The sequence below is a fragment of the Vigna unguiculata genome, chromosome 1 (assembly GCF_004118075.2).
Source record: "Vigna unguiculata cultivar IT97K-499-35 chromosome 1, ASM411807v1, whole genome shotgun sequence".
NCBI lineage: Eukaryota > Viridiplantae > Streptophyta > Magnoliopsida > Fabales > Fabaceae > Vigna > Vigna unguiculata.
In genome coordinates, this window is record NC_040279.1 from 31,618,661 (window position 1) to 31,632,102 (window position 13,442).

Genomic DNA, 13,442 nt, shown 5'->3' on the forward strand with positions numbered 1-13,442 from the left:
ATATCGTTCACTAAATGTATTCTCAATCAAATTGGTTCAATACCATTGTGCAATTGTAATCTGACTTAAACATTTTAACCAAAATCATGCCAAACAACAAATTAAGTGATTAACAGATAAAACAACAAATTAAGTGATTAACAGATAAAAGTAAATTCAAAGTAATCTAAATAGCAGAAAACCATAAGTAGATCAGTTAGATGAAAAAATAATACATAAAAATTAATAATTTTCTTGTCTTCCTTTTTTACATTAATAATTTAAAAAATGTTATCCTTTAATCAAAACAATGTCCAATATTACTGTTTCTGCTAAGACAAATGAAAAGGAAGACAGAATAAGAACATTAAGTACTTTTAAAAATTAAACATTCTGTTCTGGAGATAAAGGGACAACCTTAAATAATGTAAATAAGAATGATTCAAAGTGTAATTTAACTAAAGATATTAAGGCCAAGCAAAAGTAACTATTTTGTAAAAGCTTAAACATGAAATATCATATGCGTGCGATACATTTTTACTTGCAAATAGTTTCAAAATATAACTTCATGGACCAACTCATTTTATCTCATTTCACAGTCAATTTCATAAATCCCTAGCCTAAACTGCTAAAGATATATATATATTTCGCATGCCAATTATTAAACATGTTTTTTTCCAAAATCGAAGAGAAAAGGAACACGCGCATCTTTCTCCTGCTCTTTACGTGCACAAACTGCGATTGTTCAGGTAACTAGCTCCAAGGCTAAAGCATATTCCAATTTGCATTGGCCAATGTTTCATAATGTATGTCTTCATCAATTAGGCAAATCATATTCATGGTCCTATCTTAGCCCAGAGTTGCAACTTGATCCAAATGCAGTTGTCAGCACTGTTGACATGTACATTATATTGATTTGCGCATTGGTCCTCCTTTCAGAACACAGGGTAGTCACTCTTTGCCAACAATAGCAGATTTACCTCTAGACAGTACACTGTATATCTTCCTTATAGTAGCTGGAGTCGTTCTGCAACAGCCACCTACAAGGGAAGCCCCTACCTCAAGCCATTTAGTAACATATGAGATTAAGTGTTCATCTGTAACACCAGTGTTTTGCTGCAAACAATAACAGCATAGTATCAGTATACAAACGGAAAACATTGTCTTTGGGTAGATTGAATTGAACAGACCTTTGAAGTGTCTAAAAGTAAATCTAAACACACTAATTAAATATCTCCATCCTATATTTCGTTTCTCAGAAACATGACGATTTGTATGATATGAAGTACTTATCAACTTTAACAAACCATCAAGTTCATAAACTTTTAAAACACAATAAAATCGATAACATAGCTAGAAACAGATAAATAACTTCAGGTTAGGTTAGTATAACCTTTCAGTTCTCTGCATTCATGTCAATATTCAATTAATTTATAATCTACTATGTTACTTGTATTGTTTGCTGTTGTGTTCCAAAAAGTATAGAACATTGTGCAGGCTGAACATGATTAAATAATCGCTAAGAGCATATCCAACAACCATTTCTTTCTGGTATCATAAGTTGAAGAAACTGCTCCTTCAAGAAATCTTCCATTGGAATCAATGTGGTAGTCTCGGTTTTTTGAAGTTAAAATTTGTTTCCTATGTAAGAAATGGTTTTTTGTGAACAAAAAATTGTTTCTTTCAGAACAACCAATAACAATAAAGGATAATAGAAACCAAAAATCACATTTTTCAAGAAAAAATTGGAGATTTAGAGTTTCTTTTATCAAAGCAAAAGTTCAGTGTAACTTGTTTAATAATATGATGTAGTATAGTTGGGACAACAAATCACAATTTTCAATCTATGAAGCAACTTATATGACTTGCTTCAATTGGAGATGCCATAATCTCTCTTTACTATCTCCAAAATGGTTTTAAATCATCCCGCAACCACCCGTGTAAGGTTAAATGAAAAATCAGCGCAAAATTTAGAATGAAAATCAGAAAGTAATGAACCTAAAGGAGGAGGATCCTACTTTTTGCATCCAAATTTACTTTACAGCTCAAATAACATTTTAGTCTCTACACTATTCGGTTGTTTATTCAGACCCTCTTAATTTGATTTTCCTGTATTGGTCCCGGTAATTACTTTTGTTTAATTTTAGTCCCTGATGTTAGTTTCAGTTACAATATAACAGTAAATTTTTATATGGGCCCCTCTTCTGTAATGAGTTTTCATTTTAAACACTGCTATTTAGGAAACATTAGGTCATGCAACAATCTTTGTAAGTCATGACATCAATTAAAACAAACAATTTCTAGAGAGCAAAAGAGGAAGAAAAATAAATTAAAACGACCAAAAAGAAAATTGTCATTCCAAACCGGTACCATACCAGGCTACCACTTACAGTTAGACTTCTACTTCTGAGCAAGTTTCCATTTTAGACGATAAATCACACACAATAATCAGAATCAGTAGTACACAGTTCAAATAAAAATGAATAAAATGTTTTCACCAAAAAGCACAAGAGAAGAAATAAGCACACATCTACGTACTTTGTCCTTTAATTAGGTTTGCCTCTACAACTTATTATTTGACAGCATGAGTTGCTTTAATTCAAGCAATTTCCACAATCAAACTTTCCAATACATAGTGATTCATTTTTCTTATTAAAAATGGGCAACTATCTTTTTAAATATAACAGTATAACCACACGAAATGAACTTACCACCCACTGTTTCAATTCAGCATCATAAGTTTCCCCACTGTTAGGATATATTACAACTGGTTTTGTTGTCACCTGAAGATATATGTGAACCAAGGATAAGTATTTATTCCACAATGACAAGTCCCAAAACAATAAAAATATAACAGTTTATTAATGCAGGCACATTTCCTTTCATGAAAATCAAAAACAAGGGAAAAAAGGCATAGTGATATTTTTCAAAAGACATACTTGTGAAAACTGTATGAGGGTATATAGATTAAGTACATGATTCAAAGAGGTTTCCATTCATATAAGCCATCTTTATATATCCATGTGTGTGTGTGTGTGTGAAGGTTGAAAACCTAAATAGCCAATAAAAATGAAAACAACTTGGCAACACTGATACTAATGCTACTAGAACTGAAACGTGTGTGTGTGTGTGAGAGAGAGAGAGAGAGAAAGAGGTTGACTGCTATTCCAGTATAGTTGAAAACCTATACAGCCAATAAACATAAAAACAACTTGGCAACACAGATACTAACGCTACTAGAACTGAAACTGCACTAAATAATAATGTAAAAAAAGTTAAACAACAAATTCATCTCGAAACAAGAGAACCAAAGTATACCTTTTTCAGCAAAACAATCAGATCATGTATAAATCTAGGTGCGGTACAGTTAATTCCAACAGCAACAACTTTATTGCATGATTCAGCAATAGAGCCACATTCCAAAAGGGAATCACCGCTAACAACATTAACTCCATCCTTAGAGTTAAAAGCAAACCATGCTGGAATTTTTATGTCCTCTTCTTCCAGAAGCTCAGCAAAAGCCTGCTTAGTCAATCAGTAAAGTTTGATAAATTCAGGAGTCAAGACAAAAACGAACATTTTAATGGTAGACATACAAATTTTTATTATCCAAAACTATTATTTACCTTTAGATAACTGTTATTTTGTGCTTGTTCCGGGAGTTTAATAGATTAAATATCTCTTAATGAGTTATTCATCACAGTTACATTACTAGTGATTTTAACATTTCACAAAAGCAACGAAAACTTAATGCTTTCTGAATTTCCTGTGGTCTAGAGAAGCAAAGCATAATTTGGGCCTAATTTTAGAACAGTATTTTAGAAACGGAGATAACAAGGAATGAAATATTAAAGAGACTACTATTTTGACAAGAACAGCCTTTTGCTCTTTTCTGAATCCACAAATATACTTTGAAAGACCATGTATGTCTTCAGACTGCAATTCAAACTATACATTGAAGCAAAAGGGCTATGAATAGAAACAATACACATAAAATGCATGATTAAACCTGATTGACAATAAGGCTTCATCTTTTATAACAGATATAGACCATATAATGCAATATATTTGTAAGCGACGAAGCTAATGTTTCTCTGGAAGTAAAGTCAACATGTTCATATGTTTAATTTGAGGATTTTCCCTACGTGCAGGATCGCTATTTATTTCTTTATTTCTTTTGTCAAAAATTTCTTCACTCAAACAAAAATCCATCAGAAGCTTACATAGTTCACATTTTCATGGTAGCATGGAACAAAAATAAATCAGCCAAAATGAATAATACAGTTGCACCAGAATATCTTTAATCATCAATAATTTTACCATCCCTTCCGTTCATTATCTGGCTTTTAAGGTTACAGCATAAAAAATAAGAAAGTCATGAGATAGCCATGATTATGAGAAAAATAAGTTCACTGGACTGAGGTGCCCCTTAAAATATTATTAAGATTCTATTGATCTTCTCTCATTCATAAGTATTAAGTGCTAAGTTAGAAAAAGAAATTGTGCTGCATTATTGTAAAGAGACAGGTGACACTTTCTAAAGATATAAGAAAGAAAAAAGGGAATAGATTTAAGCATCTGGCCGTCCAGAACTTTAGGGTAGGTACCTCAGCTTCAAGCTTATTGGGCACTGTTTCAAATGCAAGCAGATCAGCACCTGAATCTGCTAAGATTTGAACTCTTCTACGATGAAAATCTTTTAGTTTTGTCTTCGTGATAGCATCACCATAATGACCACTGTTAAGAGCACAATATCAAGAAACACGACAATAAAAAAATATAATTTCTATTAGTGTCAACGACAGAAGCAATTATCAAACCACAACCTTTCTAAAATGTTAACAAACCTATGCAGAAAAAAAAAGCTGAAAACTGTAATTAAGATGGGCCTAGAAATCCATTTGATACAGCATCTTGATATAGTTCCATTCAAGAACGGGAAAGCTTGGTGCCAAAGTAATCAATATAAATTACAAAGCCACTCATGTGACCTTACAGCATATAGTAACCATAAAGTATATCATCTTGATTATTAGTCAATACATGGGATATATAACAAACCACGGCCGATGCTAAAGAATAGATCTTAATAATTTCACCTGTACTCTGATCCGTCGGCTAAATAAGCTCCATAGCTCCCCACTGACGCAGCAATCAGGATAGGCCGTTGTTTGAGGATTTTACCCTCAGCCCCATCACCCGAACAGCATTCAGAACATCCTTTATAATACAATTCACGCGCCTCGCGAGCAATTTCAACACTTCTTTTGAGCATGGCTTCACTCTCTTCATCAGTATAGCCTTTGTCTTTAAAACCTTGAATGGTGGCCTGTACACGAACAACTACCTCAACTTCAACATTAGCAACAAACAACAGAGAAATATGACACCCCTAAACTAAACCAACTCACTTGATAAGATGCTGTGATTATAATGTCAGCGCCATTTTCTAGGTAATCAAGGTGCACCTGCTCAATTTAGTAACTCAATCATTACCTCCATTTGAAAGTGAAAAAAGAAAAAGAAAAAGAAAATATCGTTTAACTAAGCTAAGACCGTTAACAATGAAAGAACTATTTAACAGATATATAAGCAAAAATAAAACAAAAATATGGTCCTTTATATTGGCAACAATGGATAAACATTGTGGTAACATGAAATACCAGAGATTTATTCATTTAAAAAAAAAAATTGAAGAGTCGAGCGGTGTTAGAATTGAAACGAAGGAGAATGTACCTGGCGAATGAGGTGAGGAGAGGAAAAGAGGCATTTGGCGCTCCATAAGGGATCGTTGAGGTCCGCACCATGGCGCTCCAGCTCCGTCGCAAGACCGCCGTCGATGACGGCGGTGCCGCCTCTTTGGCGGAGCAAATCTACTAGTAACGACGACATTTTTACACCGGAAAGAGGAACTGGTTTTCTTGAATATTTAATTATTTGCTTATTATTTATTACATATTTATAGCTAGATCTTCGAATTGAGACCCGGCCCAAGCTGCATATGGATACTTCATGGCCCCATCTATATATGGATACAACATGGCCCAATCCGACGACTATAAGGCAGCTTTTTCCTCCATCTTCATATATTTATTCATACATTCTCATATCAAAAAAAAAATCCATTTTATTCTTTTTATATTATGTAATCCATTTAGAAGTTAAAAACCACTTTTAGATCGTAGTTTAAAAGTTATTTTTTAGAAAAAGAAAACTTTTAAACGCTATTTTTTTAACTCTCTAATTTTTAGAAGTCCTTTTTAGTTTCTGAATTATATAATCTAAAAAACACTTTTAGCTTTTAAATTGACTAAAAATCATTTTTATTTTCGGATTGTATAATTTAAGAAAAATAAAATGGATTTTTTTTATGTAAAGATACGGGGGTGAAAAATATGAAACTGTCCCATAACGATTACGTCAAAACAAAAATTATTTTTTTTATTACATTTTTAGGATATTGGAGTTAGAGATGACAAATAAACTTGTCTTCGTGGGTATTGTCCGAACCCGTCCCGTTTTGACGGAGAATCCCCGCATTGACTGGGTATACATATGGGTATGGGAAATCCCCGACATGTTCAGTTGGGTATGGGGATGGGTATGGGAATGTACATATCCCCGCCATAATACATGTCCCCGCCATATTTCCATTATCGTTTAAATTATATATATATTCTATTTTTTATTTCTTTTAATTATTTGGTTTGTCATGAAACTCATTTGCATCTCCAATATATTTTTTATCTTATCATAACCTTTATGTAATTATGTTAAAATGATGTATGTTAATTAAAAAAAATATTTCTATTATTTTTTAATATTTTTATTTATTATATATTTTTCTTTCACATGAGAATGTTTATACTCTCAATTTAAGGTAATATAACAAAAATTATTTACTTATTATTATTATTATTATTATTATTATTAATTTTTGTTTAATCTGAACAACTCTTTTGTTTCATTAAAATAATTTTCGTTATTTTTCAACCATTGAGTATATATGTTGATGTTTGAAAACTTTTCTTAGTTCTCTGAGATATTTTTCATCTTATCATACTTTATTTATACATTTGATTTCCTTTGTGTAATTTCTTTCGATAGTCTCTCAAATTATTTCTAAAACACACATTTGTTAGTTTTTTAATATTTTTATTTATTGTTTATTTTCATCATGTAAAAAAATATTTTGATATATTCTATCTAATTATTTTTTTATTTTATAATTCATTATTAATCATACTGTAATTTTTTCACTTTAAATTATGTTTGAAGTGATTAAAGTTATATATATATATATATATATATATATATATATATATATATATATATTGATTTAGTCACTAACCCATAGCAGTCACTATTTTTCGTCATTGGTGGTAGTAATTGATTTATTGTCTGAATCAGTGATTAAATTAGTGATCGATTCAATGATCGAATCGGTACTTGATTTAGTGACCAATTTAATTACTAATTTATTTGTAATTTAATGACAAATTTTTTTGTCACTAATGATATTTTTATTTAATTTTAACCACTTCAAACATAATTTAATAATTAGTTCTCTAAGGTATTTTTCATCTTATCATACCTTAATTATACATTTGATTTCCTTTGTGCAATTTCTTTCAATAGTCTCTCAAATTATTTCTAAAACACACATTTGTTAGTTTTTTAATATTTTTATTTATTGTTTATTTTCATCATGTAAAATAATATTTCGATATATTCTATTTAATTATTTGTTATTTTATAACTCATTATTAATCATACTGTAAATTTTTCACTTTAATTGTATAAATAAATTTTATTTAATACAATATAAAAATTTAATGTAATTGCTATGAATATTTATTTGTCACTATCCAACATATATTAAAGTTCAAAAGATACAAAATCTATGTCAAAATTTTATTATTATGTTTATTATTTGTTCTTTGTGTCATTTTGATCAAGTGATGTATTATAACTTTTATTAGTCTATAAAAAAGATATTCATTAGAATTTAAAAGATTGAAGTAAACAAACATTTAAAATATCTTTTAATTTGAATATTTGTTTTCCTTTTATATTTTTTTGAAATATTTTTTAATTTTATCAACTAAGTTTCATCAATGTTGTAGTTTGCAAATTTAATAAATTTTTTGGTTCTCATGAAATTTTATTTGGTATTCTAATCTAAAATGTAGACAATTATAATTTATTTCAAAGTATTTGATATGGAAGAAATAATCATCCTCCTAATATTGAATATTTGATAATATTATGTTTTCTTTACCGTAATTTTTTTTCTTTTTTAAAAATTAATATTGAAATAGTTAGCACACGGGTACGGGTATTGTAACATCCTTTTTTTTATAAACTGTGTTATTTATTTTAAATAAAACAATTAGAAAATCTTCTATTTTTACTAATGTTTCATATTTTATTATGATGTAGTTTAAACATTAAAAATATATTTTATCATGTTTTTACTTATTAAGAATAACAATAAGAAGAAAACAAAACTAATAAATATGTATATATATATATATTAAAAAAAATATTACGTAAAATATATATATATATATATATATATATATATTAATTTAAATTTTATTAAATAGGTGTGTAAAAAATATATATATAAAAAAAAGAGATAAGAAGAAAAGAAGAAAAGATAAGTAGAAAAGATAAGAAGAAAAGAAAAAAAAAAAGAAGATAAGATGAGAAAAGATAAGAAGAAGAAAAAAAAAAAAAAAAACCTAAGAGATAAACATTAATTAATGTAGGTAATGATGACTTGAGAAAGACAAGCATGTATATACGTATGAGATGAGAAGTTACGGGAGAGAAAAAGAAAAGGAGAAAAAGTGAGAAAGAAAGAAAGAAAGAAAGAAAGAAGAGAGAGAAAGAAAGAAGAAAGGAGAGAGAGAAAGAGAAAGAGAAATAAGAGAGATAAGGAGAAAATAGGGAAAGAAAGTTTAGAGCAAAGATTCAAAGAGATCCTAGTCTTTTACAACTATTATTAGTGTTCTCTTCAATCAATAAGGTAAGGGGGGAGTGAGGTTAAGCTCTTATATATTAATCTTGATAAGCTCATGGGTTTTATATTAATCTTTTATTTATTTTGACTCATATATTATTCTTTTTACTTTCATTTAACTTATTTTCATTTATTATCCTCTTATATTTATTTTATTTAATCTCCAGTTATATACTGATCCTGTTTATTTATTTATTTTATTTAATCTCCAAATATGTATTGATCCTGTTTATTTATTTTATTTAATCTTTAGTTACGCATTGATCCTATTTATTTATTTTATTTTATTTTATTTATATCCAGTTACACACTGGTCCTATTTATTTATTTTATTTTTATCTCCAGTTACGCACTGGTCCTATTTATTTATTTTATTTTATTTTTATCTCCAGTTACGCACTGGTCCTATTTATTTATTTTATTTTTTATTTATCTCTAGTTACGCACTGGTCCTGTTTATTTATTTTATTTTATTTATCTCCAGGTCCTATTTATTTATTTTATTTTATTTTTATCTCCAGTTACGCACTGGTCCTATTTATTTATTTATTTTATTTTATTTACCTCCAGTTACGCACTGGTCCTATTTATTTATTTTATTTTATTTACCTCCAGTTATGCACTGGTCCTATTTATTTATTTTATTTATCTCCAGTTACGCACTGGTCCTATTTATTTATTTTATTTTATTTTTATCTCCAGTTACGCACTGGTCCTATTTATTTATTTTATTTAATTTAATTTATCTCCAGTTATGCACTGGTCCTGTTTATTTATTTTATTTAATCTCCAATTACGTACTACTCCTGTTTAATTTATATTTTTGTTTATTTATAACGTTCTTACCCTTATCTAATTATTTATTTAAAGTTCTTGCTTTGATTCTTATTTTATCATTATTTTTACAATTAAAAATAAATAAATGTGAAGTGAAAGTATATATTATTTATTTAGTGAGCTTGGATATAAGAAAATTGTATGTACATTTTATTGTTATTTTATATTCTTTGTATAGTTTATACGATGACATGAATTGATAGTCATCACATTTAATGACCTTTGAAAATATCCAAGAGTATGTCGGTTAAGTAAGAGTTAAGTCTGGTTTCAATAAGTTGAGATTAAACCAGTGTCAAAGTGTTTGTATTTGGGAAGTCACAGTTTGGTACACTGCGGGATGAAAGGCAGGGACCATGGTGGGGTCTAAGGAAGTTTTACCAAGTAGGTGAATATCTGGATAGTTCAGAATAGCGCCCTGGACTAGGATATTCATAGGCCAAACTTGGGACTATCCGATACCTGCTCGGCATCGCCAAGGTTAGGTAGTGAGTATATATCTCTTTTGTGAGCCGATGAATGGCTGATATTCTCGAGAAAGAAATAATTATGATTGTACCAATGTTTTATGAGAAATACTCAACTACCTAATCACTTCCCAAAGCAACTTTTGATGTTCAGATTGGATCATCAGAAGTGGAATATGGATCCATATGTCTGGTAAAACAAGATCAAGTTTGGTGGTTATAGGTCCAAATCTAGGCCCCCGGTGTCTGCATTGTTTGTTGAGTTTATTAAGATTGATATTTAAGGCTTATAAAGACCTCACTCCTTTCATTTTTTTTTCTTTCATATGTACCCGTTGCATGAGCAGAAGAGGAACCTGCTCAATGAGAGTTGTTCGGGATATTATTGGTGGATCTTCTGAAGATTGACTCATGGATAATTTCTATTAATATGTTTAGGAGATATTAAAAATATAGATAATCTTCTATTCTGAAGTAGAACTCTTAATATTTTACAAATATATATTTTTGTAATATTTCATGAACAATTATAGAGATGTAAACTATATAAATATGAAGTTATGTTATTATTAATGTTCTCTCAAGGATAATCTTATGGTAAAAAAAAAAAAACAATTAATTCCATATCTTTTTATCAAATAATAATTATTTAGTATAGTAGTCGGGGGGTCACAGGTATGGGTACGAGATTATACCCGTTACCCGTTGAGAATGGGGATGAGACAAAAGTTTGATACCCGTTGGGTTTGGATATGGGGATATGGATGAATTTTTTATGCGGGGATGGATATGGGATAGGGAAACCCGTCCCCGTCCCGCCCCGTTGCCATCCCTAATTGGAGTTGATATTCACATGATAGAAGTTTCAGATAAACCATGTATAACTATAGCAACTTACAAATCCATTATATTCAAAACTTAACAAAATCGTCTTCTAAGGCAAGGTTTGTATTCACTTTTATATTATAAAATTATTTTGGTTCGGTAAGGATCCGATAACGAGTGAAATTATATGTCCAACAAACACAAATATCGTTAGGATAGACTTTTGTGATGGTAGGCTCAACCAATCGGTCCAATACGAGATCGAAAATTTGATAAGGAGAAAGAGTAAATCGACTTAAGATATCATATAAGGATAAATGAGAGAATTAAAGAGGCATTAAATTCATAAAAGAGACATTAAGAAAGCGTTAAGGAGACAAAAGAGCTTAAGAGATTGAGGGAATACAAGATAAATAGGGTTTCACGACAGGAAAGAAAGAATAAACAATTTAAATGCTTTGACTAATCAAATACCAATCTTTTTGGCAACGTCCACAAGCAAATAAAAACTAGTCATGTGTTACAAATTTGAAAACAAAATAAATAAATAAATAAAAGGGGATAGGGATTCACTCCTCCCACAATGGAGTAGTTAATGAAAATGATTATCGCCAACCTAAGGTGACAGAAAGAAAAAGGTGACTGGTCACAAAGGCAAATGGTCGAAGGTCTATCATACGACTGAACAATCAACTATGCAAGAGACCCCTTCTTCTTTGGTGCTTCCCATTAAGATACATTTTTTGTCACCACGAGTAGACATTTTTTTTTAGTCAACAAATGAAGGAGGCAGATAGGTAATGTTGGACACGACTGAGGAGATAAGAGAGATTGCACATATCCAGACGTTGACAACAAAGAGAATAATATAGGCGAAGTACACAAGCAGAGTTAATCCACATACATTTGTGCAAGGAGATATGGTGTTAAAAATGGCCACACATCCATAAATGAAAGATGATCTATCATATGGATGGGTAAGACCATGCCAAGTTCGATGAGTGTTAGGAAAATGGACGTTTGAGCTACAAACATTAGATGGTGATACCTTCCCCAAAACTTGGAACATTAGAAATCTAAGGTTTGACTAATGTTTGTCTTTTGAAACGTTTTTTATTTCCCTATTTTCTTTTTCTATCTTTTACATTGTATGGTTATACAATTTTTTCCTAACAATATGTGAGAATTTTAATGAGACAACAATGAAAGAATATACTATGGGAACAATCAGTCTCCTAAAAATCTCCGATGTAAGCAACCAATCTCCTAAAACCAAAAAATTTATTATAGGAACAACCTATCTCAGAAAACTAAGAATCTACTATGGGACCAACCAATATCCTAAAATAAAAAAATATACTATGGGAACATTCAATCTCCTAAAAATTAAAGAGTCTACTATGAGACCATTCGGTTTCTTAAAAATTAAAGAGTCTACTATGAGAGTATCTTGTATAATGGCTTTTTCCTAACTCACTTATCTTGAAAATCCAATTTTTATTTAATGATTTTTAATTTAAAGTTAAATCTCCGCCTCGTGCACTTTTATAAATTTTGTTTTGCAATATCTTTGTTTTGGTACTATGCTTTGCGACCGAATCTAGATATGAATTAAATCAGTTGCAGGCGAAATACTTCCAACCTTTTCTATTGGTGGGAACTTCTATAATAAACACAATTATATTGAAGTACTCTGGTACAATATATCTTTTTTCTCGGTTTCTTCTACTTTTTTGTGCTTTGTTTTTTTGGATGTTCAACAACGAGTAGTATTAAAATACTGTAACACTTGACAGATTTTATGAATTTTCATGTAACTTTTTTGTTGATTACATTATTCAATTTTTTAACATAACTTGTTTTTTTTTTTTTCATAAATATACGCATCATCTTAAATTGTGTCCGAAAATTCATTCTCGATCAAAAAGAAAAAAAAAACTTCAATTAGGTTGAACTGAATAAGCTAAATTAGGTCACTAATTTTAAAAATATTATTTATATTTTTAAGTGTGTCATATCGAAGTAATATATTGCTTGTCTTTACCTAATTTTAGTGAGCCATACACAAGTACACAGTAGATAGTTTAAGATTATTATTCTCTTTATTAGTCTAATCTTATAAGTCACAACCAAATAGATTTTTTTTTTTAAATTCTAATCTTGAGTGTGTAACATATGATGTAGCAATAATTAAAATTGAAGAAAATAATATTTTCTTATAGAATTTTTTAGTTTATGAGTGAGTTGGGGTCTTAAGTGACAGATTCATTGGTTTATCTTAAAGGAGTTTAAATCACTAAAAATTA

General features: G+C 29.7%; 1 protein-coding gene across 1 annotated transcript; it reads right to left on the reverse strand.

The window, feature by feature from the left end:
* Positions 1–446: 446 nt before the first annotated feature.
* On the reverse strand, positions 447–5,904 carry LOC114173564 (selenocysteine methyltransferase-like). The gene is made up of 7 exons (XM_028058045.1): positions 5,716–5,904; positions 5,391–5,447; positions 5,079–5,308; positions 4,587–4,716; positions 3,298–3,501; positions 2,691–2,762; positions 447–1,095 (listed from the first exon to the last, which is right to left on the reverse strand). The coding sequence occupies exons 1-7, from the start codon at positions 5,869–5,871 to the stop codon at positions 931–933; spliced, it is 1,014 nt and encodes a 337-aa protein (XP_027913846.1). The 5' UTR covers positions 5,872–5,904; the 3' UTR covers positions 447–930.
* Between the last annotated feature and the right edge of the window lie 7,538 nt (positions 5,905–13,442).